This window comes from Pleurodeles waltl, chromosome 2_2 (genome assembly GCF_031143425.1).
Source record: "Pleurodeles waltl isolate 20211129_DDA chromosome 2_2, aPleWal1.hap1.20221129, whole genome shotgun sequence".
Lineage (NCBI taxonomy): Eukaryota > Metazoa > Chordata > Amphibia > Caudata > Salamandridae > Pleurodeles > Pleurodeles waltl.
The window spans coordinates 890,043,119-890,070,799 of record NC_090439.1 but is presented as its reverse complement, the minus strand read 5'-3'; the positions used below and the strand labels follow the sequence as shown (position 1 = coordinate 890,070,799).

General features: G+C 48.0%; 1 protein-coding gene across 8 annotated transcripts in view; it reads left to right on the top strand.

The window, feature by feature from the left end:
• The window catches only part of UBR5 (ubiquitin protein ligase E3 component n-recognin 5), a 1,605,594-nt gene that overhangs the window by 1,409,323 nt on the left and 168,590 nt on the right, over positions 1-27,681 (top strand). For all 8 annotated transcript variants that reach the window (XM_069220579.1, XM_069220580.1, XM_069220578.1 and 5 more), the window contains 2 exons: positions 4,087-4,231; positions 15,496-15,626. In XM_069220579.1, the coding sequence (XP_069076680.1) occupies positions 4,087-4,231; positions 15,496-15,626 (276 nt within the window). The remainder of the gene's footprint in view (positions 1-4,086; positions 4,232-15,495; positions 15,627-27,681) is intronic.

The following is a 27,681-nucleotide window of genomic DNA, read 5'->3' as shown; positions in this document are numbered from 1 at the left end:
GGAGTCGGGTATGTTTTCAGGGGGCATCTCTAAGATGCCCTCTGGAGTGTATTTTACAATAAATCCCACACTGGCATCAGTGTGCATTTATTGTGCTGAGAAGTTTGATACCAAACTTCCAAGATTTCAGTGTAGCCATTATGGTACTGTGGAGTTCGTAATTGACAGGCTCCCAGACCCCATACACTCTTTATGGCTACCCTGTCTACGGTTTTGCTTAGACACTGTAGGGACATAGTGCTCATGCAACTATGCCTTCACCTGTGGTGTAGTGCACCCTGCCTTAGGGCTGTAAGGCCTGCTAGAAGGGTGACTTACCTATGCCACAGGCAGTGTGAGGTTGGCATGGCACTCTGAGGGGAGTGCCATGTCGACTTAGTCTTTTTCTCCCCACCAGCACACACAAGCTATGAGGCAGTGTGCATGTGCTGAGTGAGGGGTCCCCAGGGTGGCATAATACATGCTGCAGCCCTTAGAGACCTTGCCTGCCATCAGGGCCCTTGGTACCAGGAGTACCATTTACAAGGGACTTATCTGTGTGTCAGGGCTGTGCCAATTGTGGGAACAAAGGTAGAGCTTAGGGAAAGAATACTGGTCCTGGGACCTGGTTAGCAGGGTTCCGGCACACTTTCAATCATAACTGGCATCAACAAAAGGCAAACATTTAGGGGGTAACTATGCCAAAGGAAGGCATTTCCTTACAAGAACTTTTTAGTAGAGTCAAGAGTCTGCTGCACAGAACTGGGAAGCGAGAGAGTGTTGATTAATCTTTGATTAGACAGAGTATTCACCAGAATTCCATTTGCAGGTGGGCATGTATGCAGGACAGGAACATCACTTGCTAAAGCAGTCATCTATGAATTGAGTTACACAGTTTATGTTGAACTAAATGCTATTTTAACCTGTAGATTCTTCCCAGGTGCCAGACTAGAGCTTGAATTCTTTACATCAGTGTAAGGAAATGCCTCCTTGGCATGGTTACCCCCTGGCTTTTTGCCTTTGCTGATGCTAAGTTATAATTTGAAAGTGTGCTGGGACCCTGCTAACCAGGCCCCAGCACCAGTGTTCTTTCCCTTAACTGTACCTTTGTCTCCACAATTGGCACAACCCTGGCACTCAGGTAAGTCCCTTGTAACTGGTACCCGTGGTATCAAGGGCCCTGATGCCAGGGAAGGTCTCTAAGGGCTGCAGCATGTCTTATGCCACCCTAGGGACCCCTCACTCAGCACATGCACACTGCTTCACAGCTTGTGTGTGCTGGTGGGGAGAAAAGGACTAAGTCGACATGGCACTCCCCTCAGAGTGCCATGCCAACCTCACACTGCCTGTGGCATAGGTAAGTCACCCCTCTAGTAGGCCTTACAGCCCTAAGGCAGGGTGCACAAGAGGGCATAAGTGAATGAGCACTGTGCCCCTACAGTGTCTAAGCCAATCCTTAGACATTGTAAGTGCAGTGTAGCCATAAGAGTATATGGTCTGGGAGTCTGTCATACACAAACTCCACAGCACCATAATGGCTACACTGAAAACTGGGAAGTTTGGTATCAAACTTCTCAGCACAATAAATGCACACTGATGCCAGTGTGCAATTTATTGTAAAATACACCCAGAGGGCATCTTAGAGATGCCCCCTGAAAACATACCCGACTTCCAGTGTAGGCTAACTAGTTTTTGCCAGCCTGCCACACACCAGACATGTTGCTGGCCACATGGGGAGAGTGCCTTTGTCACTCTGTGGCCAGGAACAAAGCCTGTACTGGGTGGAGGTGCTTCTCACCTCCCCATGCAGGAACTGTAACACCTGGCGGTGAGCCTCAAAGGCTCACCCTTTTTGTTACAGCGCCCCAGGGCATCCCAGCTAGTGGAGATGCCTGCACCCTCCGGCCACTGTCCCCACTTTTGGTGGCAAGGCTGGAGAAGATAATGAGAAAAACAAAGAGAAGTCACCCACCAGTCAGGACAGCCCCTAAGATGTCCTGAGCTGAGGTGACTCTTACTTTTAGAAATCATCCATCGTGTAGAAGGAGGATTCCCCCAATAGGATTAGGGGGAAATCCACAGGGAGGAGGCACAAAAAGGGTGTAGCCACCCTCAAGGACAGTAGCCATTGGGTACCGCCCTCCCAGACCTAAACAGACCCCTAAATTCAGTATTTAGGGCCCCCCAGAACCTAGGAAACTGGATTCCTGCAACCTAAAGATAAAGGACTGCTGACCTGAAGCCCTGCAGTGAAGACGGAGAGGACAACTGATTTGGCCCCAGCCCCACCGGCCTGTCTCCCTACGTCGACGAAAGCTGCAACAGCGATGCATCCAACATGGACCAGCGACCTCTGAAGCCTCAGAGGACTGCCCTGCACCCAAAGGACCAAGAAGCTCCCGTGAACAGCGGCTCTCCAACCATCTGCAACTTTCTGCTACAAAGAAGCAACTTTAAAGAATCCACGTTTCCCGCCGGAAGCGTGAGACTTTCCACTCTGCGCCCGACGCCCCCGGCTCGACCTTCAGAAACACCTCTGTGAGTAACCAGAGACGACGCCCCTGAGCCCCCACAGCGACGCCTGCAGAGGAAATCCAGAGGCTCCTCCTTACCCCCCAGGCGACCCTCTGCCTAGCCCAGGTGGTGGCTACCCCGAGGAGCCCCCCCTGTGCCTGCCTGCATCGTTGAAGAAACACCCCGGTTTGCACTCTGCACCCGGCCGCCACTGAGGGTGTACTTTCTGTGCCTGCTTGTGTCCCCCTGGTGCCCTACAAAACCCCCCTGGTCTGCCCTCCGAGGACGCGAGTACTTATCTGCTGGCAGACTGGAACCAGGACACCCCTGTTCTCCATTAGAGCCTATGTGTTTTGGGCACCTCTTTGACTTCTGCACCTGACTGGCCCTGAGCTGCTGGTGTGGTAAGTTTGGGGTTACCTTGAACCCCCAACGGTGGGCTACCTTGGACCCAACTTTGAACCCTATAGGTGTTTTACTTACCTGTGAACTTAACATTTACTTACTTCCCCCAGGAACTGTTGATTTTTGCAGTGTCCACTTTTAAAATAGCTAATGCCATTTTAGTCAAAACTGTACATGCTATTGTGATTATTCAAAGTTCCTAGAATACCTGAGTGAAATACCTTTCATTTGAAATATTACTTGTAAATCTTGAACGTGTGGTTCTTAACATAAACTAAGAAAATATATTTTTATATATAAAAACCTATTGGCTTGGAGTTAAGTCTTTGAGTGTGTGTTCCTCATTTATTGCCTGTGTGTGTACAACAAATGCTTAACACTACCCTCTGATAAGCCTACTGCTCAATCACACTACCACAAAATTAGAGCATTAGAATTATCTCTTTTTGCCACTATCTTACCTCGAAGGGGAACCCTTGGAATCTGTGCCCACTACTTCTTACTTTGAAATAGTATATACAGAGCCAACTTCCTACAGTCAGTTACTCCTGCATGCTGTCAAATGGTGTCATCTGACTCAGCAGTGATCTTGTCACTTCTCCAGAAGTGCTGGAGTTGACCTGCAAATAGGTACAACTTGTATGGGCTGACTTCAGTACCTTTCTTTCTGCACCTTTCAACACAGATTCAGAGCTTCGCTCCCAACTTTCTACAGTGAGCCAGGAAAGAATATGTGATCCCCACCCTCCTACCCCCTGCTTCCAGAACAGGATGTGTCTCTGGTACCTGGGCTTTTGCCATAACTCAGTTTGTCAGGTATGCCCTGATGCATCCAAAAATGATCAGAGAGTGGGAAGCAAAGTGATATTTTACTGAGCTCAAGCAGTTTCTGGTTTCCACCAGGAGGAGTATTACCAAAGGCAAGTAACTTTTACATTTGTGCCATAGCAAAAAAAAAAAAAAAAAAAACAATTCCTTAAAGCATTCCTCATTAGGCAATCATCTAGTCTTTGTTACATATTTGACTGATCACCAGCGTGCTTCTTCACATTGAATCATGTGGAATTAATTTTACTTTGTCCTGCCCAATCCAAATCTGTATTGTAAAGTAGACAGTTGATTATCATTTTATGGTGTGGCTTAAGCCACATTTTTTTCCACAAATAATCATCATCATGTCTATTTTAGGGATTTTAGAAGACAGCTTTCTATTGATACACGCCCATACAGGCCACCATCAGAAGGAAATCCTGGTGATGATTCAGATCCTGTTCCGTTACATCGACAAGCACTCGGAGAAAGACTCCACCCTCGTGTCCTTGCAATACAACCAGTAAGAATAATGTGTCTTCCAGATATGTATGTCATTACAATGCGATACACTTGTTGAAATTAGAGAAACTCACCTAATATACATACTTATGTCTTTGGTTTTGTGTTGAAAAGGGCTATTTTAACAAATCTATTTCTATCTTGATTTAAGGAGAAAAGTTGATCAAAACCTGGTTCTCAGCTGTCACCAAACCTTTTAGTAACTGAAATGCATCTCTTTAGAGTTTTCGCAGATACAGCGGAGAACTTGGATGCTCCTCCAAAACTCCTATTCCACCTCACATTTCAACTTTGAAAATCTGCCTAATTCAACATTTTCAGCTTTTTCCAAGTATATTTAATTTCTGTCTGCCTTCTACAGGGAGTGCAGAATTATTAGGCAAGTTGTATTTTTGAGGATTAATTTTATTATTGAACAACCATGTTCTCAATGAACCCAAAAAACTCATTAATATCAAAGCTGAATATTTTTGGAAGTAGTTTTTAGTTTGTTTTTAGTTTTAGCTATGTTAGGGGGATATCTGTGTGTGCAGGTGACTATTACTGTGCATAATTATTAGGCAACTTAACAAAAAACAAATATATACCCATTTCAATTATTTATTATTACCAGTGAAACCAATATAACATCTCAACATTCACAAATATACATTTCTGACATTCAAAAACAAAACAAAAACAAATCAGTGACCAATATAGCCACCTTTCTTTGCAAGGACACTCAAAAGCCTGCCATCCATGGATTCTGTCAGTGTTTTGATCTGTTCACCATCAACATTGCGTGCAGCAGCAACCACAGCCTCCCAGACACTGTTCAGAGAGGTGTACTGTTTTCCCTCCTTGTAAATCTCACATTTGATGATGGACCACAGGTTCTCAATGGGGTTCAGATCAGGTGAACAAGGAGGCCATGTCATTAGATTTCCTTCTTTTATACCCTTTCTTGCCAGCCACGCTGTGGAGTACTTGGACGCGTGTGATGGAGCATTGTCCTGCATGATAATCATGTTTTTCTTGAAGGATGCAGACTTCTTCCTGTACCACTGCTTGAAGGTGTCTTCCAGGAACTGGCAGTAGGACTGGGAGTTGAGCTTGACTCCATCCTCAACCCGAAAAGGCCCCACAAGCTCATCTTTGATGATACCAGCCCAAACCAGTACTCCACCTCCACCTTGCTGGCGTCTGAGTCGGACTGGAGCTCTCTGCCCTTTACCAATCCAGCCACGGGCCCATCCATCTGGCCCATCAAGACTCACTCTCATTTCATCAGTCCATAAAACCTTAGAAAAATCAGTCTTGAGATATTTCTTGGCCCAGTCTTGACGTTTCAGTTTGTGTCTTGTTCAGTGGTGGTCGTCTTTCAGCCTTTCTTACCTTGGCCATGTCTCTGAGTATTGCACACCTTGTGCTTTTGGGCACTCCAGTGATGTTGCAGCTCTGAAATATGGCCAAACTGGTGGCAAGTGGCATCGTGGCAGCTGCACGCTTGACTTTTCTCAGTTCATGGGCAGTTATTTTGCGCCTTGGTTTTTCCACACGCTTCTTGCGACCCTGCTGACTATTTTGAATTAAACGCTTGATTGTTCGATGATCACGCTTCAGAAGCTTTGCAATTTTAAGAGTGCTGCATCCCTCTGCAAGATATCTCACTATTTTTGATTTTTCTGAGCCTGTCAAGTCCTTCTTTTGACCCATTTTGCCAAAGGAAAGGAAGTTGCCTAATAATTATGCACACCTGATATAGGGTGTTGATGTCATTAGACCACACCCCTTATCATTACAGAGATGCACATCACCTAATATGCTTAATTGGTAGTAGGCTTTCGAGCCTATACAGCTTGGAGTAAGACAACATGCATAAAGAGGATGATGTGGTCAAAATACTCATTTGCCTAATAATTCTGCACTCCCTGTAGAATACTTACTACATGTATCTTTCGCTGTGTCCTAGTATTTTGTATACTGTTGCATATGCTCACAGGGTGACATAGGAGAAGATGCCTTCATGGTCAACAGGTCAAGAGCAATGCTGTGTACCTAGCTTCTCTCGTAGGGGATTTCCATGTATAGTCATAAGCGTAGAATAATTCCCCACCCGCCTGCGGGGACCCCGGAGCACTTTTTGCAATATCACTTAAGTGTCCCTGTTCGCCTCCCTTCAGGAAGGCCTGTCAAGCCACTTAAGAATGTTCCCATGCAGCCTATAGGAAGGGCTACAGTGTTCAAGCTCCTGCATTCAGATTAGCCTGGAAGTAAAAATATTAAATGTTTGTCAAATAAAATTCATTTTCCAAACCTGCTACTTCCAAAACTTTTTATTTTCACAAAACCCCTATAAAGGAGTGCAGAACAGTGTAGTCCATAGGCTGTCATTAGAATTGAAGAAAAGGGATACTGTGCCTTTAAGAACAGCCAGTCCTCCAGTGTCCCATCATGCCTAGAGAGAGGCTGTTACCTCAGTTCTTTTTTTCTGGCACCTGCTGACAGGACCCTGGAGCATTGAACTCAACCGTTTTAAGTTTTTTCCTTCAAAATTTCAGAGAAAAGTTCTGAAAAAAGGCTTCATTCGACGTCTTTTGTCTTTCTCTACTACATTTTGAAGTTTTCTGACAGAACTTTTAGACTTTTTTCAACAAAATGCCTTCCTTGTTTGATAAGTGCCATAAATGTGGCAGAAAAAAGGCTAAAACAGAACCTCATGAGCTCTGTATTGTTTGTCTACCCTCATCTCACATTCCTGCCTCCTCCAGCATCTGCAAGACGTTCTCCAGGCGAACTTTGCGTGACAGAGAGAACATTCGCCTTCAAGGGCGAGCAGAGAGAAGAAGACAAGGAACCAGGGGGACCTCTGAGCGAGGGGAAGGTCAGTCTTCCACCAGGGCTCATACCTCAGCCTCCAGTGGTCGTGGGAGGTGGGAGGTCTGAGAGGCGCTCGTCAGGGCGAAGAAGACATTGGTCCCGGTCGACGTCGAGAAGGTCGACGTCAAGAGGAGGTACGGCGCCGACATGTTCGCCATTGAAGTCCGGTTCGATGTCGTTCAGAAGCCACCAGTCGGCGTCGGGGCAAAGTACGATGTCTAACACCCCGAGACGCACAGCGTCTAGGAGCAGATTGGTGTCGTCGGGGTCAACGTAAACATGGTTCGTCGCCACACGCGGCGTCGATGTCGAGACGGAGAGGAAGATAGACGTCGAGGAGGCCGTCGACGTTGAAGGATCGCAAGAGGCGGAGAATTTATTCCTCATCGGAGCGCTCTTCCTCGGTAGTGCTGCTCACTTCCTCTCCTTCTTCTCATCTGTCTCCGCCTCAATCTCCTCCTCCAGAGCTTCCGGCAACGCCGCCGCAGCCAACTGGCCAGGAGGCGCCACAACCAACACCATTCCTGGCACCTCAAGATCCGGTTAATGTACCGGCTAGACCGCATTCTGCATCACGCCATCGTTCACGCCGTGAACGGGACTCCTCCAGATCAAGATTGCGCCGCCGATCGAGGCGTAGATCAAGTTCAAGGGAGCACGACAGAGACTCTTGGTCCTCCACCAGAGAATATTCACTTACGTTGTCAGACTGTCCTCCTCCTCGGTCCTCTCCGGTGGATGATATTAATACCAATTCATGAGGATTTAGTCCGGGGGCGTCGAAGCTAAGTATACCGATGGCTGCTCCTATGCCATTGACATCGGTCATTTTCGAGTCGCTTCAACAGCGGTCAGCGGCCAGGCCATTGCTCCCTCTAGTACCTGGCCTCCTGGAGCCCTCTATGGAGGTCTTCCTCCGCCGGCAGTGACAAGGCCTGCACCGTCCAGGCTGCAAAAGAAGTACCACCCTCTGGCGCAAGATCCGCTCTTCTTGCGTTCTGATCCGCCACCGGACTCAGTCGTTATTTTGGCGGCACGCAAGGCCCACGCAACTTCTCCATCCTCCACTTCTCCTCCAGATAAGGAGAGTAGGCCACTGAACTCGACAGGTCGTAAGGTCTGTGGCTCGGCAGAGTCCATGATGAAAACGGCGAGTGCCACAGCCCAAAGTACCGGTTAGTTCTTCATATCAACTTTCAAAAATCAACAGTAGTACCAGTCGAGAGGCTACATTACTTAGGAGCTACCATAGAAACACTGCAGGCAAAAGTGTGTCCTTCGGAGGAACAACGCTTATCTATTCTACGGAAGTGTCGGAATCTCCAGATAACGAGTCTCCCAACAGTGCGGACAGTCTCCTCACTCCTCGGATCCATGGCATCCTGCATTTACCTGACAGCCAATGCTCGCCTCCACATGCGTCCGCTTCAGGAATGCCTGGTGAACCAGTGGGAGCAGTGCTCGGGGAACTGGGAGGATCGCATTCACCTCAATGCTCTCACATCTCTAACTTGGTGGTGCTGCCCATCCAACATCCTAAAGGGGATGCCTTTCCAGGCGCAGCCTCCAATGCAGACTATTGTGACAGATGCCTCTCTCCTAGGATGGGGAGCTCATATGTATCACCTGCAGATTCATGGCTGATGGTCACAGAAGGAATCGTTATACCACATCAATCTTCTAAAGCTACGAGCGGTACACCTGGCTCTCAAGGCGTTCCTACCCTCAATCACGGCACACAGCATGCTGGTGCAGACGGACAATGCCACCACTATGTTCTGCCTGAACAAACAAGGGGGCACCAGATCCAGAATCCTGTCTCAGTAGTCCCGGACAATTTGGCACTGGCTCCTGGCCAGAAAATTTAACATAGTGGCTATCCATCTGCCAGGCGTTCAGAACAGTCAAGCGGATGCCCTCAACAGAGTTCTCGAAGACCACCACAAGTGGGTGCTCAATGAAGACGTCACTCAAGACATTTTCCGTTTGTGGGGCACACCTTCTGTGCCACAGAAGAAAACAGGAAATGCCACAACTTCTCCGCCAGATTTTACCACCCACAGTCGCAGGGCAATGCTCTGTGGATAGACTGGTCCAACAGATTTCTGTACGCTTGTAAGGAAATGCCTCCTTGGCATGGTTACCCCCTGACTTTTTGCCTTTGCTGATGCCAAGTTATGATTTGAAAGTGTGCTGAGGCCTGCTAACCAGGCCTCAGCACCAGTGTTCTTTCCCTAACCTGTACCTAAGGTCATATCCGACTTCCACATTAACCAGTCAATTGCCTTGCCCACATTCTTTCCAAACCCTTCCACTCCAGCTGAGAGGGCTCTCCATTCCCTAGATGTTAAGAGAGTACTAAAGTTTTATCTAGATAAGACCACTCCTGTTCGGAGAACTACACAACTGTTTGTTAATTACGGACCTGTTCAAACTGGCTTAGCCACCTCCAAGCAATCAATAGCGAGATGGATAGTCTCTTGTATTTTATTGTGTTACCAACTAGCTAAGAAAACCTTACAGGGTAGGCCTAGAGCCCATTCCACCAGAGGAAAAGCGGCTACCTCTGCTCTATTGCGCAATGTTCCTTTAGCAGACATTTGTAAAGCTGCAGCGTGGAAATCAGTTCACACATTTACTAAACATTGTTTAGATTCGAACGCTAGAGCAGATGCTCGTGTAGGACAGGCTTCACTGAGAAACCTGTTTGCTTGAGTACATCTGTATGGTTTACTCGAACTGTTCCTCCGCTGGTGTGGGGGATGAGCTTGGTATTCTATTCTACGCTTATGACTATACATGGAAATCCCCTACGAGAGAAGGTATAGTTCCTTACCTGTAACTCCATTTCTCTCGTAGGGGTATTTCCATGATAGTCATAAGCAACCCTCCCTCCTCTCCCCGGGGGGAACAGTTAGAGGTCTTGATATGTTTATTCTGATTGTCAGTCAGTAACTATCTGCAAAAAGAACTGAGGTAACAGCCTCTCTCTAGGCATGATGGGATACTGGAGGACTGGCTGTTCTTAAAGGCACAGTATCCCTTTTCTTCAATTCTAATGACAGCCTACGGACTACACTGTTCTGCACTCCTTTATAGGGGTTTTGTGAAAATAAAAAGTTTTGGAAGTAGCAGGTTTGGAAAATGAATTTTATTTGACAAACATTTAATATTTTTACTTCCAGGCTAATCTGAATGCAGGAGCTTGAACACTGTAGCCCTTCCTATAGGCTGCATGAGAACATTCTTAAGTGTCTTGACAGGCCTTCCTGAAGGGAGGCGAACAGGGACACTTAAGAAGTGATATTGCAAAAAAGTGCTCCGGGGTCCCCGCAGGTGGGCGGGGAATTATTCTACGCTTATGACTATCATGGAAATACCCCTCCGAGAGAACTTGAGTTACAGGTAAGAAACTATCTTTCTGCTCAATCAGTCCCTATATTGTAAAAATCAACCCTAATTCCTCCCTCATATGCTTCCTCTTAAGTTCTGAGGGTAGTGTCACTTTGATTTATATTTTATTTGTTAGTGATTTGATGGTGCTAAGTACTCAGTATTTACAGGACTCACTTAACAGTTTATCTGTTAACAATTTTCCTGTTCATTTTTGTTAGTATCTAGTTGTACCTCAAAGTGTTCAGGGTGAGTCGAGAGTCAATCAGGTTTATCTGATAGAGACTTCTAGTTGCAGATTTCCTTACCTTAGAATTTCCCCCAGGCGTCAAACTGGATCCAGAGATTTTCTTTGAGCAATACCCTTGCTTGTCGGTAGGTGGAATCAGTCGACTCCTCAGGCGTCGTTGGTGTTGTAGTCACTGTGATGACGTCGGAAGTACTACATAGATGCCGCCTCAGTGCAGTGACGTCAGTTCTTTTCTTTCCGCGCCACATCCTGATCCGGAGAGAGCTACTGTAAGGAAATGCCTCCTTGGCATGGTTAGCCCCTGACTTTTTGCCTTTGCTGATGCCAAGTTATGATTTGAAAGTGTGCTGAGGCCTGCTAACCTGCCCCAGCACCAGTGTTCTTTCCCTAACCTGTACCTTTGTCTCCACAATTGGCACACCCTGGCATCCAGGTAAGTCCCTTGTAACTGACACCCCTGGTACCAAGGGCCCTGATGCCAGGGAAGGTCTCTAAGGGCTGCAGCATGTCTTATGCCACCCTGGGGACCCCTCACTCAGCACAGACACACTGCTTGCCAGCTTGTGTGTCCTGGTGGGGAGAAAATGACTAAGTCGACATGGCACTCCCCTCAGGGTGCCATGCCAACCTCGCACTGCCAATGGCATAGATAAGTCACCCCTCTAGCAGGCCTTACAGCCCTAAGGCAGGGTGCACTATACCACAGGTGAGGGCATAGGTGCATGAGCACTATGCCCCTACAGTGTCTAAGCAAAACCTTAGACATTGTAAGTGCAGGGTAGCAATAAGAGTATATGGTCTGGGAGTCTGTCATACCCATAGGGAAAAGGGTCCAATTCCGACCTGGGGTGAGTAGGCCCCATCAAGGACAGAGGCAGCCGATGCTGCTTCGACTCAGTCGTCGGGGAAAATGATCGGGACGGCGATTTTGGGCACTACCGATGTCGGGAGCGTCGACAATCCAACCGGCACCAGGGAAGGTCTCAGTGGTACGACCAGCATTGGTGCAGATCCGGAGGGGACCTCGGGTGCCGGAGCCGAAGCAGCAAATGCGGAACCCGAAGGCCCCTCGACCAAACCCCTTAGGCCTGAAGGTGCTGTATCGGGGGTCGGTCCACCCAAAAATGAGGCTCATGGCCTCATAAAATTAAGTCGGTGAGGGCCGGTCAGGTGCAGAGGTCAAAGAGGTGCCCAAAACACATAGGCTTGAATGGAAACAGGGGTGCCCCGGTTCCTGTCTGCCAGCAGGTAAGTACCCGTGTTCTTGGAGGGCAAACCGCGGGGGACACAAGCAGGCACAGAAAGTACAACCTCAGCGACACAGGGGCGGCTGGGTGCAGAGTGCAAACAGGTGTCGGGTTTTGTATTGGAACCAATGGGGAGACCCGGTGGTCTCTTCAACGATGCAGGCAGCCACAGGGGGGGCTCCTCGGGGTAGCCACCACCTGGGCTATGCAGAGGTTCACCTGTGGGTCGCTCCTGCACTGGAGTTCTGTTCCTTCAGGTCCTGGGGGCTGCGGGTGCAGTGTTGGTTCCAGGTGTTGGGTCCCTTGTTACAGGCGGTTACGGTCAGGGGGAGCCTCTGGATTTCCTCTGCAGGCGACGCTGTGGGGGCTCAGGAGGGTCGTCTCTGGTTACTCAGGGGCTCGTAGTCGCCGGGGAGTCCTCCCTGAGGTGTTTGTTTTCTGCAGGTCGAGCCGGGGGTGTCGGGTGTAGAGTGGAAAGTCTCACGCTTCCGGCGGGAAACGTGGAGTCTTTAAATTTGCTTCTTGGTTGCAGAAAGTTGCAGATGGTTGAACAGAGCTGCTGTTCACAGGACACCTCTTGGTCCTTTGGGTGCAGGGCAGTCCTCTGAGGCTTCAGAGGTCGCGGGTCCCTGTTGGATGCGTTGCTGTTGCAGTTTTCGTCGAAGTAGGGAGACAGGCCGGTGGGGCTGGGGCCAAATCAGTTGTCATCGCAGTCTTCACTGCAGGGCTTCAGGTTAGCAGTCCTCCTTCTTTAGGTTGCCGGAATCTAGTTTCCTAGGTTCTGGGGAGCCCCTATATACTGAATTTAGGGGTGTGTTTAGGTCTGGGAGGGCAGTAGCCAATGGCTACTGTCCTTGAGGGTGGCTACACCCTCTTTGTGCCTCCTCCCTGTGGGGAGGGGGGCACATCCCTAATCGTATTGGGGGAATCCTCCTACTACAAGATGGAGGATTTCTAAAAGTCAGTCACCTCAGCTCAGGACACCATAGGGGCTGTCCTGACTGGGGGGGGTGACTCCTCCTTGTTTTTCTTATTATCTCCTCCAGCCTTGCCGCCAAAAGTGGGGGCAGTGGCCGGAGGGGCGGGCATCTCCACTAGCTGGGATGCCCTGTGGCGCAGTAACAAAGGGGGTGAGCCTTCAGTTCCTGCAGGAGGAGGTGAGAAGCATCTCCACCCAGTGCAGGCTTTGTTTCTGGCCCCAGAGAGCACAAAGGCTCTCACCCCAGGGAGTCAGAAACTCATCTCAGTGGCAGACTGGCACAGACCAGTCAGTCCTGCACTGAAGGATTGGGTAAAATACAGGGGCATCTCTAAGATGCCCTCTGTGTGCATTTTGTAATAAATCCAGCACTGGCATTAGTGTGGGTCTTTTATTCTGAGAAGTTTGATACCAAACTTCCCAGTGTTCAGAGTAGCCATTATGGCGCTGTAGAGTTTGTAATGACAAACTCCCAGACCATATATTTAATATGGCCACGCTGTACTTACAATGTCTAAGAATAGACTTAAACACAGTAGGTGCATATTGCTCATGCAGCTATGCCCTCACCTGTGTTATAGTGCACCCTGTCTTAGGGCTGTAAGGCCTGCTAGAGGGGAGGCTTACCTATACCACAGGCAGTATTTTGTGTGCATGGCATCCTGAGGGGGATGCCATGTCGACTTTGCCTTTTTCTCCCCACCAACACTCACAATCTGCAATGGCAGTGTGCATGTGTTAGGTGAGGGGTCCCTTAGGATGCCACAACACATGCTGCAGCGCTTAGGGGCCTTACCTGGTCACAAGGCCCTTGGTACCACTGGTACCTGTTACAAGGGACTTATCTGTGTTCCAGGGGTGTGCCAATTGTGGAAACAATGGTACATTTTTACTGAAAGAACATTGGTGCTGGGGCCTGGTTAGCAGGGTCCCAGCACACTTCCTAGTCAAGTCAGCATCAATATCAGGCAAAAAGTGGGGGGTAACTGCAACAGGGAGCCATTTTCCTACACAGTCCCATGAGCTTCTACTCTTACATAGAGTAATTTTTCTATGGATGTCACTGGGTAGATATAGGGGCGCAATACCCCATTACCTCTAGACTCGAAAGCCTGGTGCCTAAGGATTTCACCTTAATCCTGGCAGGTGAAATTTATAATCTGTTAGCAGCCTCTGCAGTTTTGTAATATACAGTGACATTTTCGAAGATGCTATCACTTTGATGAAGACAATTAAATTAGTCCTCTTACAGGATTCTGCATTTCTTTGTCTGGCCATATCTACTGACCTGTGTTAAAGTTGTTCTTCCAGTGAATTTAGCAATCTGCAAGATCTTTGCAGGCGCTCTACATTTAAATAAGAGAAGTTCAACAACTGATTCCAGTTTAATTGAAAGGAAATGCACCCGAAGTGTACCTTTAACAAAGTGAGGCTAGGGCACCGTCCATCTTGCCAGATTATGAAGTAGCAGCCCTTGTAGTTCAGACCCTTCCTAGGAGACCTAATGGCCATCCTCTAAATGTAACATTAGGTCAACCAGAATTCGATTTTGGGGTAGGGTGAATGGTTGCTTAGCTGAACGTTTAACCTGCATATATGCTCTCCATTAAGTGCTAAGTTTGGCAGCGCAAAATTGTGGATCTCTCTGAATGGTGCTCTTTTGTCTATAGTGAATGTAACACAGCCTGTCTGTTTACTTTGTTAGGGCTTCCCTCACCAAAACTGAAGTTGGTGGAGAGGAGCATCGCCTTCTTAGGGTTTCATGTAGCTTTGTTGCAGTCTTTTGCCTAACAATGGTAGCCTAGCTGTCAGACTTGCCGACTTGTATTATACACACATTGAAAATAACCAACTGTGATGAACATATGATTCTTGCTATATTTGAACTCAAAAAAGCAAAGTCATAGACCAGAAACGGTTCCTTGTTATGTGATGTAGTTTTTGACATGTGAAGCAAGCCGAAATTATGCCCAGGTGTGCTCTTCCCCCACACCCAACCTGTTGGCTACATTTGTTTTGCAATATTGTACAACGTAGACCTTGCAGCAACCACCACTTGCGTGTCGAATTTTCGACCCCATCGTGGAGACAACAGTTTAGAAATTGGCTATGAACAGCTAGACTGTACCAGCCCCCTACAGCACTGGTGACCTTTGGCCTTAAAGGAAGTGAAATGGGTCAAATCACTTGAAACATTGAAGACTGCACTGTTTCAGATGTTGCTTGTTCGTCTGGCTTCTTTGACATGGATAAAACCACCAAGAAAATGTCTCAAAGTTTCTTACACTAAATGTTGAGAATTTGAAAAGCAATATTGAAATGCAAGCCCTTAAAAATTACTGATAAGTATTTTTCCTTATGTTTTAGTAAGTTTAGTCAATCCTTTTAAAAACATGGTTCTAAATTGATTGTGTGTAATTTTGATGTAGTGCAATGAAAAGGTTTACACGTTGCAAGCAATAAACAGATATGATATTGAACTTTTTTATGAATGTGGGAAGTAATGGCTATAAATGTGAAAAATTATTTTCCTGCAGGCATTTGCAAGTAAAATTACTGGTATGCTGCTAGACCTGTCCGCTGCTCAGCTGCTGCTTCTGCTAGCGAGTGAAGATTCACTCAGGGCAAGAGTGGACGAAGCAATGGAACTCATTATTGCACATGGAAGGTATGCAAATGGAATTTATTTATTCACATATTTATCCATGCCACTGTTCTCCTAAATATTCATACCAGAATTGTCACGTGGTGTGTTCTGTAGAAAAAAAAGTGTATCAAAAATGAGAAATTACATTTGAGATTAATCTCACTGGCCATTAAAGTGATTTTTTTTCTAAACCTCATAACTTTTGTAAACGAAATATTATCAGACTACCTACCTTTAAAATTCATGTTCTCATTTTCACTATTTTGCACATTGTTCACTTAAGTCACCCACTCCTGGATAACACCATCAGCTAGCGCACCAAGGCACAAGCAAATGCAGATACTACCATGGCTCACAGTGTATACTTGCTACACTTCTTTAGCTTGTCACTAGTACTGAATTGGCCCACTGCACTCGCCAGCACTTTAGAAACTCTGCTTACCTGAAATACAGATTCACCAGTGGTACATGGCACTCTTTTTATTAACACACTGTATATAGTTTCATTGAGCACCTTACATACTCATAGCTACTTAATTTTCATGCTTTCCTGGACGTTGATGCCACACGCTCACACAATACAGATATAGCATAGAACATCTGACATGAGGCCACTATGCACATTCCTAGGGGATATAGCACACTCATGATATGCAACACACAATACAAACATTATTTGCACACTACGCAAAGTACTGAATACTGCCATGGGCCATTAAATCAGCTTGTCTATTTGGGAGGAGAAAATACCAATCAGCGTAGGCTGATACTGTTAGTGCACCTATAAACTGACAGGCAGCATATGCAACACATGTTGCTTAGCAACTTCCAGTTCACATCCAAGCACTAGTACACGCTACATACTTTGAATGACTACAAGTAATTTGCACTCAGGCTTTACCAGCTAATCAAGTCAAAGTATCCATATATAATTTGACCAGTAGGCACAATCCTCCATCGATTACACTGTTCCCTCAGTGGCAAAAGGCTATGCCAAATCAAATGTTGAGCTTTACAAATAATAATATAGCATTACAAGCAGCCATATCCTAAAGTTAATGTTAGCACAGCAGAGGCACGAGTAACCCACATTCGCTTTTGTCCGCACCTCTGGATGCAGGTAGTAACTTTTATGAAGTCCAAGCACCATGTTAGCATCCTTGTTTAAGTTCAACAAATGATCAAGTACCTTTGCGAGTCCAGTGCAATAAAGGGTATTATGAGTTTGTTACAATAACACGTTTTTTGCTAAGGCTATTGGAGCCAATGAGAATTCTCAAGGGAGTTCCTTCCTACATAATCGCTTACGTATTTAGTGACAGTTTCCTTTGGGCATCAGGCATGATTGATTTGGGCAATGTCAGTCATCACTGAATAGGAAGCAAAATATCTTCGTGTTTTATTTTCCAGCACAAACTAGAGAGGGGCTTAGAAAATAATATTCCTGTCAGTTTATAATCGCCTCTGTTTTCAAGGTCCCTGCCTCTGGATTGATTCTGAGGTCCACAATTGCTACCTCGCATCTTCTCATGGTACATCTAAGGAAAGGATTTAAGGGCATTGAGCCACAGGGAGGAGGTTTCAGCTTTCTCCTATGTGCCTTTCCATATCAGGATAAGTCTGTCCTTAAGTACTATCCTACCAAGGTAGGATTAGGTGGCTGATGATGAAGCATGCCACATTACATTGGTAAGGCCTCCTCTTCCAAATATACAGTGGATTTTTGTCCTTAGGTTTCTGGGATACGATAGGGAAATCGACCCATCATGTATGGCTATTCAACATACCTTTTTTTTATTACTGAGGTCAAAGAAGCACAGCAAGTCCAAATTTGTTTAATCATTCCACAACTCCCGCCATTCAGTCTCTCAACGCCCCATTGGCCTCTAGGTCATGGAGTCCTTCCCTTACTTCAGAACCACTTCCAGTGCTGATCCCGGTGTGCCACAATCTCCCTTGGCCATCTGCAACACCATAACATTTCAGGGAGCTGAAACAGGGCACAGATTTAATTTTTGGTGTCCTATCAGATCCCTTTAGCGCACCTTCCCGTCCAAGGATCCGAGGTGGCCTCCAGTCACGTTATCGCTGGCACATCCAACCCTGACTCCAAATGAGCCACTCTGTCTCAAAATGAAACCAGTCCCTTCCTCAAGCTTGGTATCTGCCACTCCAGCACAGTCTCCGGTGCTACCTTCTGCTGTCACAGACATTGGAATCTGAGTGACTAGTTTTATCGGACTCTGAAATCTGCTTTCCACCACGAGACATTCAGACACAGGGAAGTATGCTCCTCACATGATGATGTGGAAGATGCAGATGACATTTAAGGTGACCCTTTTGATGATGATAGCAATCTTTTCTGATAGAGACCTCAAGCTGCAGATTCCTCACCATTAGAATATTCCCCAGGCATCAGACTGGAACCCTAAACTTTTCCATAGGATCTCTGCATGCTGGAAGGTGGCACCTTGCAGCTCCACACTGACTCTGTTCCACACTGTAAATGATTTGTGGGACGTATATAGGCACCACTCCCACAAGCTGATGTAATTTCCTTTCTTTCCACGCCACCAGGCGCAGATCAACCTTGGCTTCAGTACTAATTCTGCCCCCGGTGACCACTACCGCATCATACCTGGGTGTGGGGGTGCCAAGTTTGTCTATAGAACCTGTGGCTCTTATTGTCCTTTCCGACACTGGATCGACTTTGACTGATGCTGTAACCAAATCTGACGATGTCTCGATGTTATCTTTCCCGCAAGGCAAACAGCATACGCTAAACTCCCTGTTTGGAACAGCTTCTAATAATCTTGGTGACCAAGGTGATGAGTTCACTCAGCTCTATTCCAACGATAATTGGTATGAGGATTTGCAATATGCTAGTGAGCTTGATACCTCCCTGGAAACAGCCTTTTTCTCTCCACTAAGACCAGTCATGGAAGAATCTGCCTCCTACGACGTGGTTATGCATAGGACAGCAGAAGTTGTTGGCCTCCACCTCCGTATCATGAGGTAAAAGCAAATGTACTGACCAAAGTCCTGTGACTAGACGGACTACCTGTGAGCCTCTCCTCCCACTCAATGAGTCTTTGGCAGTAGCAATTACACTGGCCGTTTTGTGGCTTCGGTTGAGTCATTCCCTCCTGCCAGTCTCTGGCCCACCCCAGCAGGGAACCAAGCAGTTTTGAGGGAAGAGGCTATGTTGCCCATGCGGCCAAGATCAGTGTGCCACCTAGTGACCCTCTGGCAAACCCCTTTAGTGTACCCTTACAGGGTCACAGCCACCCGGTGGATGGGAGAATTCACAGATTCTATCTGGGTGGGCCAGCGATCATATCTGACAGGTGGGTTCTTCAAATTGTACACAAGGGTTATGCTGTGCCCTTCCTTTCTTCTCCATTGCACGTCCCTCCGTCCACCCAATGACTGAGGGAGGACCATCTTTCCAATTTGCAGCAGTAATTGCTAACGCTGTTGGTGTGAAGATTCTGGGCTACCAACTTGTCCCAACAGACCCCTTCAGCTGTTGCAGCCCTGTGCTGTGAACTGGAGGTCAGCCAACTGACCCTGGGAGTCCCTTGCTTCACCTGGGCCCTGGAAATGAGACTACCACGAGCAGGACAACACCAGCACACTCCACCCTCCTTTGCTAGCCACCAGACGCAGTCTTCGCTGGTGCAGCCTCTCTTTGCAGGTTCCTCAGTGCAGCCGGGCAGTCCATCTTGAGTCCTTCCAGTACAGTCAAGATCTGAGTTTGGGGGGCCCTTCTCTGGTCATAAAAAGCCCTCAGGCTAGGATGCGGTTGGTGGCCAATGGGCCCTCCCTTCTTATGACCGCTACCTGTGAAGTGTGGATCTCGCTATCCCAGTATGCACCATTATGCCTACTTCTAATATGGCAGAACCCCTTCTCTTTACATCTAGAGCTCCCAAGCCCAACCTAGAGATATGGCTACCAACAGGGCGACATGCCCCTGACTAAACGGTTGGCAACTAGTTTCCCCTGTCTTGTCCCTAGTGCCAGGCAGTGTACCTAGACAGTGGAGCAGGGCCTCTCCCAAATGTTACCCATTTGCCCTTCAGAGACAGCTTCTCCTTTGTTGCTCATCTTTTGAACCATCACCCATGTGGCTTCCTGTAGGAGGGAGGTAACTCCGCTCTCCAGTGCAGGCTTCTGTTTGTCTTTTGCTGGGAGTCGTTAGCATGTCTCTCCAGGAGGGCAGAAAGCTGTCTCTGGGACAGGCTAAAGACCACACAGTCGCAACTCTGTAAATGTTGCACACTGCAACCTGTTAGATTAATTTCTAGCAGAGAATCTAGTTGGGCTTGAATTAACAGGTTGTTTGTCTGATTGCTTTAAATGGCAGAGCTGGGCCAGCAGGTTAAGACTGTTCTTCCAGTCTCCTATGGCTCACAGAGAGAGTCATTTTACTTGTCACATCCAGAGTGGCACTACCACTGCTGCAGTCCATGGGGGTAAACTTCTAACATACTTGCCCTGGGTATCACATGCTGGGGACTTATAGGGAAGATATCTTATGCCAATTCAACATACATGTTTTATGATCAGGGCACTGGCACCGAAGTCTGGTTAGAAGGTCTTAGGGCACTCTGAGTTGAAAAACCAGCTTCATAAGTCTAAAAACCTGGGGGTGACCATACAAAGAGGCATTTCCTTACACAACTAGTTTCCCCTCTCCGTCCCCGTTGCCGGCCTGTCTGCCTAAACAGAGCAGCTCCTCTCCAATGTGTTTCTGTTTGTCCTTCACCTTTGAAGCTCCCCTTTTAGGGCAACACCTGTGTGGCTTTCTGTCAGGGAGAGGTAACGCCTCTCTCCTGCACAAGCTGCTTTTGTCTTCTTTGCTGGTAGTCATATGCACGTCTCCCAAGGAGGGCCAAAAGCTGTTACAGGGTCAGCCGCTGTGTGTTACTGTAGACTGACACAGGGTATTTAGAACAGCAGAGTGACAACTTTGCAAAACTTGCATATTCCAACGAGTTACATTGATTTCTACCTGGGTACCTTGTCTGACTTAATGTAACAGGATGCTTGATACCTTACGATATCAAATTCAGTAGTTACAGTCAGAAGTTAGCAAGGCTGCTGTGGCAGTCTGTAACTCTACACTCGCCTGGGGGCCACTATCCTTTTCCATAGTCGAAACAACAATTGCCATGTAAAACACATGCTCCACTTTTTAATACACAGTACCTTGTCTCTGGGCTCGGTAGGCCAACCCTAGAGGTGATTTACATGTTTTAAAAATGGCAGACTTGTCTGCCATTGCTTAAAATTGCAAATTCGAGTTGGCAGTTTAAAACTGCCTTTCAAGTCTGCAGTGGCAGACTAGGGGCCATGTTCTACCTTTGTCACGTCCTGGGAGGCACAGCCAGTGCTGCAATCCTTGAATTGACTCTATAAATTACCGTCCCTGGGTACCCTGGTACAATACACTAGGGGCTTACAGGTAAGTTTCCTTAAGCCAATTGGGTATTAGCCAAATAAACATACACAGTTCAAGGTGAGGGCACTGTACTGAGGTCGGCTTAGCAGGCTTCAGTTAACTCGAGGTCGAAAAACCAGCAGTGTAAGTCCAAAGCTTTGGGTGTGACCACATAAAACAAACATTTCCTTACACCAATGCATTGTTTCTGGGTTGGGGCAGCCATCTGGGAGAGGTGGAGGTCAAGGGCTTCTGGTCTCTGGCAGAGTCCCTGCTCCATAGCAACATTCTGGAGCTGAGAAGCTATATTCTTGGCACTGAAAGCCTTCCTGCAATCCATGATGTAGAGGCTGGTTAAAGGGCTCACGGACAATACCACCGCCATGGGGATACTGCAACAAACAGTGGGGGGGAAATGGACTGTGTGCCAGGAGGCCTTGCGCTCTAGATGTGACTGGGCCACTGTAGGAAGTTGGCTCTGTATGTGCTATTTCAAAGTAAGGAATAGCATGCACAGAGTCCAAGGGTTCCCCTTAGAGGTAAAATAGTGGTAAAAATAGATAATACTAATGCTCTATTTTGTGGTAGTGTGGTCGAGCAGTAGGCTTATCCAAGGAGTAGTGTTAAGCATTTGTTGTACATACACATAGACAATAAATGAGGTACACACACTCAGAGACAAATCCAGCCAATAGGTTTTTGTATAGAAAAATATCTTTTCTTAGTTTATTTTAAGAACCACAGGTTCAAATTCTACATGTAATATCTCATTCGAAAGGTATTGCAGGTAAGTACTTTAGGAACTTTAAATCATAAAAATTGCATGTATACTTTTCAAGTTATTGACAAATAGCTGTTTTAAAAGTGGACACTTAGTGCAATTTTCACAGTTCCTAGGGGAGGTAAGTATTTGTTAGGTTAACCAGGTAAGTAGGACACTTACAGGGCTTAGTTCTTGGTCCAAAGTAGCCCACCGTTGGGGGTTCAGAGCAACCCCAAAGTCACCACACCAGCAGCTCAGGGCCGGTCAGGTGCAGAGTTCAAAGTGGTGCCCAAACCATATAGGCTAGAATGGAGAGAAGGGGGTGCCCCGGTTCCGGTCTGCTTGCAGGTAAGTACCCGCGTCTTCGGAGGGCAGACCAGGGGGGTTTTGTAGGGCACCGGGGGGGACACAAGCCCACACAGAAATTTCACCCTCAGCAGCGCGGGGGCGGCCGGGTGCAGTGTAGAAACAGGCGTCGGGTTCGCAATGTTAGTCTATGAGAGATCTCGGGATCTCTTCAGCGCTGCAGGCAGGCAAGGGGGGGATTCCTCGGGGAAACCTCCACTTGGGCAAGGGAGAGGGACTCCTGGGGGTCACTTCTCCAGTGAAAGTCCGGTCCTTCAGGTCCTGGGGGCTGCGGGTGCAGGGTCTCTCCCAGGCGTCGGGACTTTAGGATTCAAAGAGTCGCGGTCAGGGGAAGCCTCGGGATTCCCTCTGCAGGCGGCGCTGTGGGGGCTCAGGGGGGACAGGTTTTGGTACTCACAGTATCAGAGTAGTCCTGGGGTCCCTCCTGAGGTGTTGGATCTCCACCAGCCGAGTCGGGGTCGCCGGGTGCAGTGTTGCAAGTCTCACGCTTCTTGCGGGGAGCTTGCAGGGTTCTTTCAAGGCTGCTGGAAACAAAGTTGCAGTCTTTCTTGGAGCAGGTCCGCTGTCCTCGGGAGTTTCTTGTCTTTTCGAAGCAGGGGCAGTCCTCAGAGGATGTCGAGGTCGCTGGTCCCTTTGGAAGGCGTCGCTGGAGCAGGATCTTTGGAAGGCAGGAGACAGGCCGGTGAGTTTCTGGAGCCGAGGCAGTTGTCGTCTTCTGGTCTTCCTCTGCAGGGGTTTTCAGCTAGGCAGTCCTTCTTCTTGTAGTTGCAGGAATCTGATTTTCTAGGGTTCAGGGTAGCCCTTAAATACTAAATTTAAGGGCGTGTTTAGGTCTGGGGGGTTAGTAGCCAATGGCTACTAGCCCTGAGGGTGGGTACACCCTCTTTGTGCCTCCTCCCAAGGGGAGGGGGTCACAATCCTAACCCTATTGGGGGAATCCTCCATCTGCAAGATGGAGGATTTCTAAAAGTCAGAGTCACCTCAGCTCAGGACACCTTAGGGGCTGTCCTGACTGGCCAGTGACTCCTCCTTGTTGCTTTCTTTGTTCCCTCCAGCCTTGCCGCCAAAAGTGGGGGCCGTGGCCGGAGGGGGCGGGCAACTCCACTAAGCTGGAGTGCCCTGCTGGGCTGTGACAAAGGGGTGAGCCTTTGAGGCTCACCGCCAGGTGTTACAGCTCCTGCCTGGGGGAGGTGTTAGCATCTCCACCCAGTGCAGGCTTTGTTACTGGCCTCAGAGTGACAAAGGCACTCTCCCCATGGGGCCAGCAACATGTCTCTGGTGTGGCAGGCTGCTGGAACTAGTCAGCCTACACAGACAGTTGGTTAAGTTTCAGGGGGCACCTCTAAGGTGCCCTCTGTGGTGTATTTTACAATAAAATGTACACTGGCATCAGTGTGCATTTATTGTGCTGAGAAGTTTGATACCAAACTTCCCAGTTTTCAGTGTAGCCATTATGGTGCTGTGGAGTTCGTGTTTGACAGACTCCCAGACCATATACTCTTATGGCTACCCTGCACTTACAATGTCTAAGGTTTTGTTTAGACACTGTAGGGGTACCATGCTCATGCACTGGTACCCTCACCTATGGTATAGTGCACCCTGCCTTAGGGCTGTAAGGCCTGCTAGAGGGGTGTCTTACCTATACTGCATAGGCAGTGAGAGGCTGGCATGGCACCCTGAGGGGAGTGCCATGTCGACTTACTCGTTTTGTCCTCACTAGCACACACAAGCTGGCAAGCAGTGTGTCTGTGCTGAGTGAGAGGTCTCCAGGGTGGCATAAGGCATGCTGCAGCCCTTAGAGACCTTCCTTGGCATCAGGGCCCTTGGTACTAGAAGTACCAGTTACAAGGGACTTATCTGGATGCCAGGGTCTGCCAATTGTGGATACAAAAGTACAGGTTAGGGAAAGAACACTGGTGTTGGGGCCTGGTTAGCAGGCCTCAGCACACTTTCAATTGTAAACATAGCATCAGCAAAGGCAAAAAGTCAGGGGGCAACCATGCCAAGGAGGCATTTCCTTACACAACCCCCCCCCCCCAAACGAAAGAGGATGAGACTAACCTTTCCCAAGAGAGTCTTCATTTTCTAAGTGGAAGAACCTGGAAAGGCCATCTGCATTGGCATGGGCAGTCCCAGGTCTGTGTTCCACTATAAAGTCCATTCCCTGTAGGGAGATGGACCACCTCAACAGTTTAGGATTTTCACCTTTCATTTGCATCAGCCATTTGAGAGGTCTGTGGTCAGTTTGAACTAGGAAGTGAGTCCCAAAGAGGTATGGTCTCAGCTTCTTCAGGGACCAAACCACAGCAAAGGCCTCCCTCTCAATGGCACTCCAACGCTGCTCCCTGGGGAGTAACCTCCTGCTAATGAAAGCAACAGGCTGGTCAAGGCCATCATCATTTGTTTGGGACAAAACTGCCCCTATCCCATGTTCAGAGGCATCAGTCTGCACAATGAACTGCTTAGAATAATCTGGAGCTTTTAGAACTGGTGCTGAGCACATTGCTTGTTTCAGGGTGTCAAAGGCCTGTTGGCATTCCACAGTCCAGTTCACTTTCTTGGGCATTTTCTTGGAGGTGAGTTCAGTGAGGGCTGTCACAATGGATCCATATCCCTTCACAAACCTCCTGTAATACCCAGTCAAGCCAAGGAATGCCCTGACTTGAGTCTGGGTTTTTGGAGCTACCCAGTCCAGAATAGTCTGGATCTTGGGTTGGAGTGGCTGAACTTGGCCTCCACCTACAAGGTGGCCCAAGTAAACCACAGTTCCCTGCCCTATCTGGCATTTGGATGCCTTGATAGAGAGGCCTGCAGATTGCAGAGCCTTCAAAACCTTCTTCAGGTGGACCAGGTGATCCTGCCAGGTGGAGCTAAAGACAGCAATATCATCAAGATAAGCTGTGCTAAAGGACTCCAAGCCAGCAAGGACTTGATTCACCAACCTTTGGAAGGTGGCAGGGGCATTCTTTAAACCAAAGGGCATAACAGTAAACTGATAATGCCCATCAGGTGTGGAGAATGCTGTTTTCTCTTTTGCTCCAGGTGCCATTTTTATTTGCCAGTACCCTGCTGTCAAGTCAAAGGTACTTAAGAATTTGGCAGCACCTAATTTGTCTATGAGCTCATCAGCTCTAGGAATTGGATGAGCATCTGTCTTGGTGACAGAATTGAGCCCTCTGTAGTCCACACAAAACCTCATCTCTTTCTTTCCATCTTTGGTGTGAGGTTTGGGGACTAAGACCACTGGGCTAGCCCAGGGGCTGTCGGAGCGCTCAATTACTCCCAATTCCAGCATCTTGTGGACTTCCACCTTGATGCTTTCCTTAACATGGTCAGACTGTCTAAAGATTTTGTTTTTGACAGGCATGCTGTCTCCTGTGTCCACATCATGGGTACACAGGTGTGTCTGACCAGGGGTTAAGGAGAAGAGTTCAGGAAACTGTTGTAGGACTCTCCTACAATCAGCTTGCTGTTGGCCAGAGAGGGTGTCTGAGTAGATCACTCCATCTACTGTGCCATCTTTTGGGTCTGATGACAAAAGATCAGGGAGAGGTTCACTCTCTGCCTCCTGATCCTCATCTGTTACCATCAACAGATTCACATCAGCCCTGTCATGGAAGAGCTTAAGGCGGTTCACATGGATCACCCTCTTGGGGCTCCTGCTTGTGCCCAGGTCCACCAGGTAGGTGACCTGACTCTTCCTTTCTAGCACTGTGTAAGGGCCACTCCATTTGTCCTGGAGTGCCCTGGGAGCCACAGGCTCCAGAACCCAGACTTTCTGCCCTGGTTGGAACTCAACCAGTGCAGCCTTTTGGTCATACCAAAACTTCTGGAGCTGTTGGCTGGCCTCAAGGTTTTTGGTTGCCTTTTCCATGTACTCTGCCATTCTAGAGCGAAGGCCAAGTACATAGTCCACTATGTCCTGTTTAGGCTCATGGAGAGGTCTCTCCCAGCCTTCTTTAACAAGGGCAAGTGGTCCCCTTACAGGATGACCAAACAGAAGTTCAAAGGGTGAGAACCCTACTCCCTTCTGTGGTACCTCCCTGTAAGCGAAAAGCAGACATGGCAGGAGGACATCCCATCTCCTTTTGAGTTTTTCTGGGAGCCCCATGATCATGCCCTTTAATGTCTTGTTGAATCTCTCAACTAAGCCATTAGTTTGTGGATGGTAAGGTGTAGTGAATTTATAAGTCACTCCACACTCATTCCACATATGTTTCAGGTATGCTGACATGAAGTTGGTACCTCTGTCAGACACCACCTCCTTAGGAAAACCCACTCTGGTAAAGATACCAATGAGGGCCTTGGCTACTGCAGGGGCAGTAGTCGACCTAAGGGGAATAGCTTCAGGATACCTGGTAGCATGATCCACTACTACCAGGATATACATATTTCCTGAGGCTGTGGGAGGTTCCAGTGGACCAACTATGTCCACACCCACTCTTTCAAAGGGGACCCCCACCACTGGAAGTGGAATGAGGGGGGCCTTTGGGTGCCCACCTGTCTTACCACTGGCTTGACAGGTGGGGCAGGAGAGGCAAATCTCCTTAACCATGTTGGACATATTGGGCCAGTAGAAGTGGTTGACTAGCCTCTCCCACGTCTTGGTTTGTCCCAAATGTCCAGCAAGGGGAATGTCATGGGCCAATGTTAGGATGAACTCTCTGAACAGCTGAGGCACTACCACTCTCCTAGTGGCACCAGGTTTGGGGTCTCTGGCCTCAGTGTACAGGAGTCCATCTTCCCAATAGACCCTATGTGTTCCATTTTTCTTGCCCTTGGACTCTTCAGCAGCTTGCTGCCTAAGGCCTTCAAGAGAGGGACAGGTTTCTTGTCCCTTACACAGCTCCTCCCTTGAGGGTCCCCCTGGGCCTAAGAGCTCAACCTGATAAGGTTCAAGCTCCAAAGGCTCAGTTCCCTCAGAGGGCAGAACTTCTTCCTGAGAAGAGAGGTTCCCTTTCTTTTGCTGTGTTGCAGTTGGTTTCCCAACTGACTTTCCTGTTCTCTTGGTAGGCTGGGCCATTCTTCCAGACTCCAGCTCTACTTGTTCACCCTGTGCCTTGCACTGTGCTCTTGTTTTCACACACACCAGTTCAGGGATACCCAGCATTGCTGCATGGGTTTTTAGTTCTACCTCAGCCCATGCTGAGGACTCCAGGTCATTTCCAAGCAGACAGTCCACTGGGATATTTGAGGAGACCACCACCTGCTTCAGGCCATTGACCCCTCCCCATTCTAAAGTAACCATTGCCATGGGATGTACTTTTCTCTGATTGTCAGCGTTGGTGACTGTGTAAGTTTTTCCAGTCAGGTATTGGCCAGGGGAAACCAGTTTCTCTGTCACCATGGTGACACTGGCACCTGTATCCCTCAGGCCCTCTATTCTAGTCCCATTAATTAAGAGTTGCTGTCTGTATTTTTGCATGTTAGGCGGCCAGACAGCTAGTGTGGCTAAATCCACCCCACCCTCAGAAACTAGAGTAGCTTCAGTGTGGACCCTG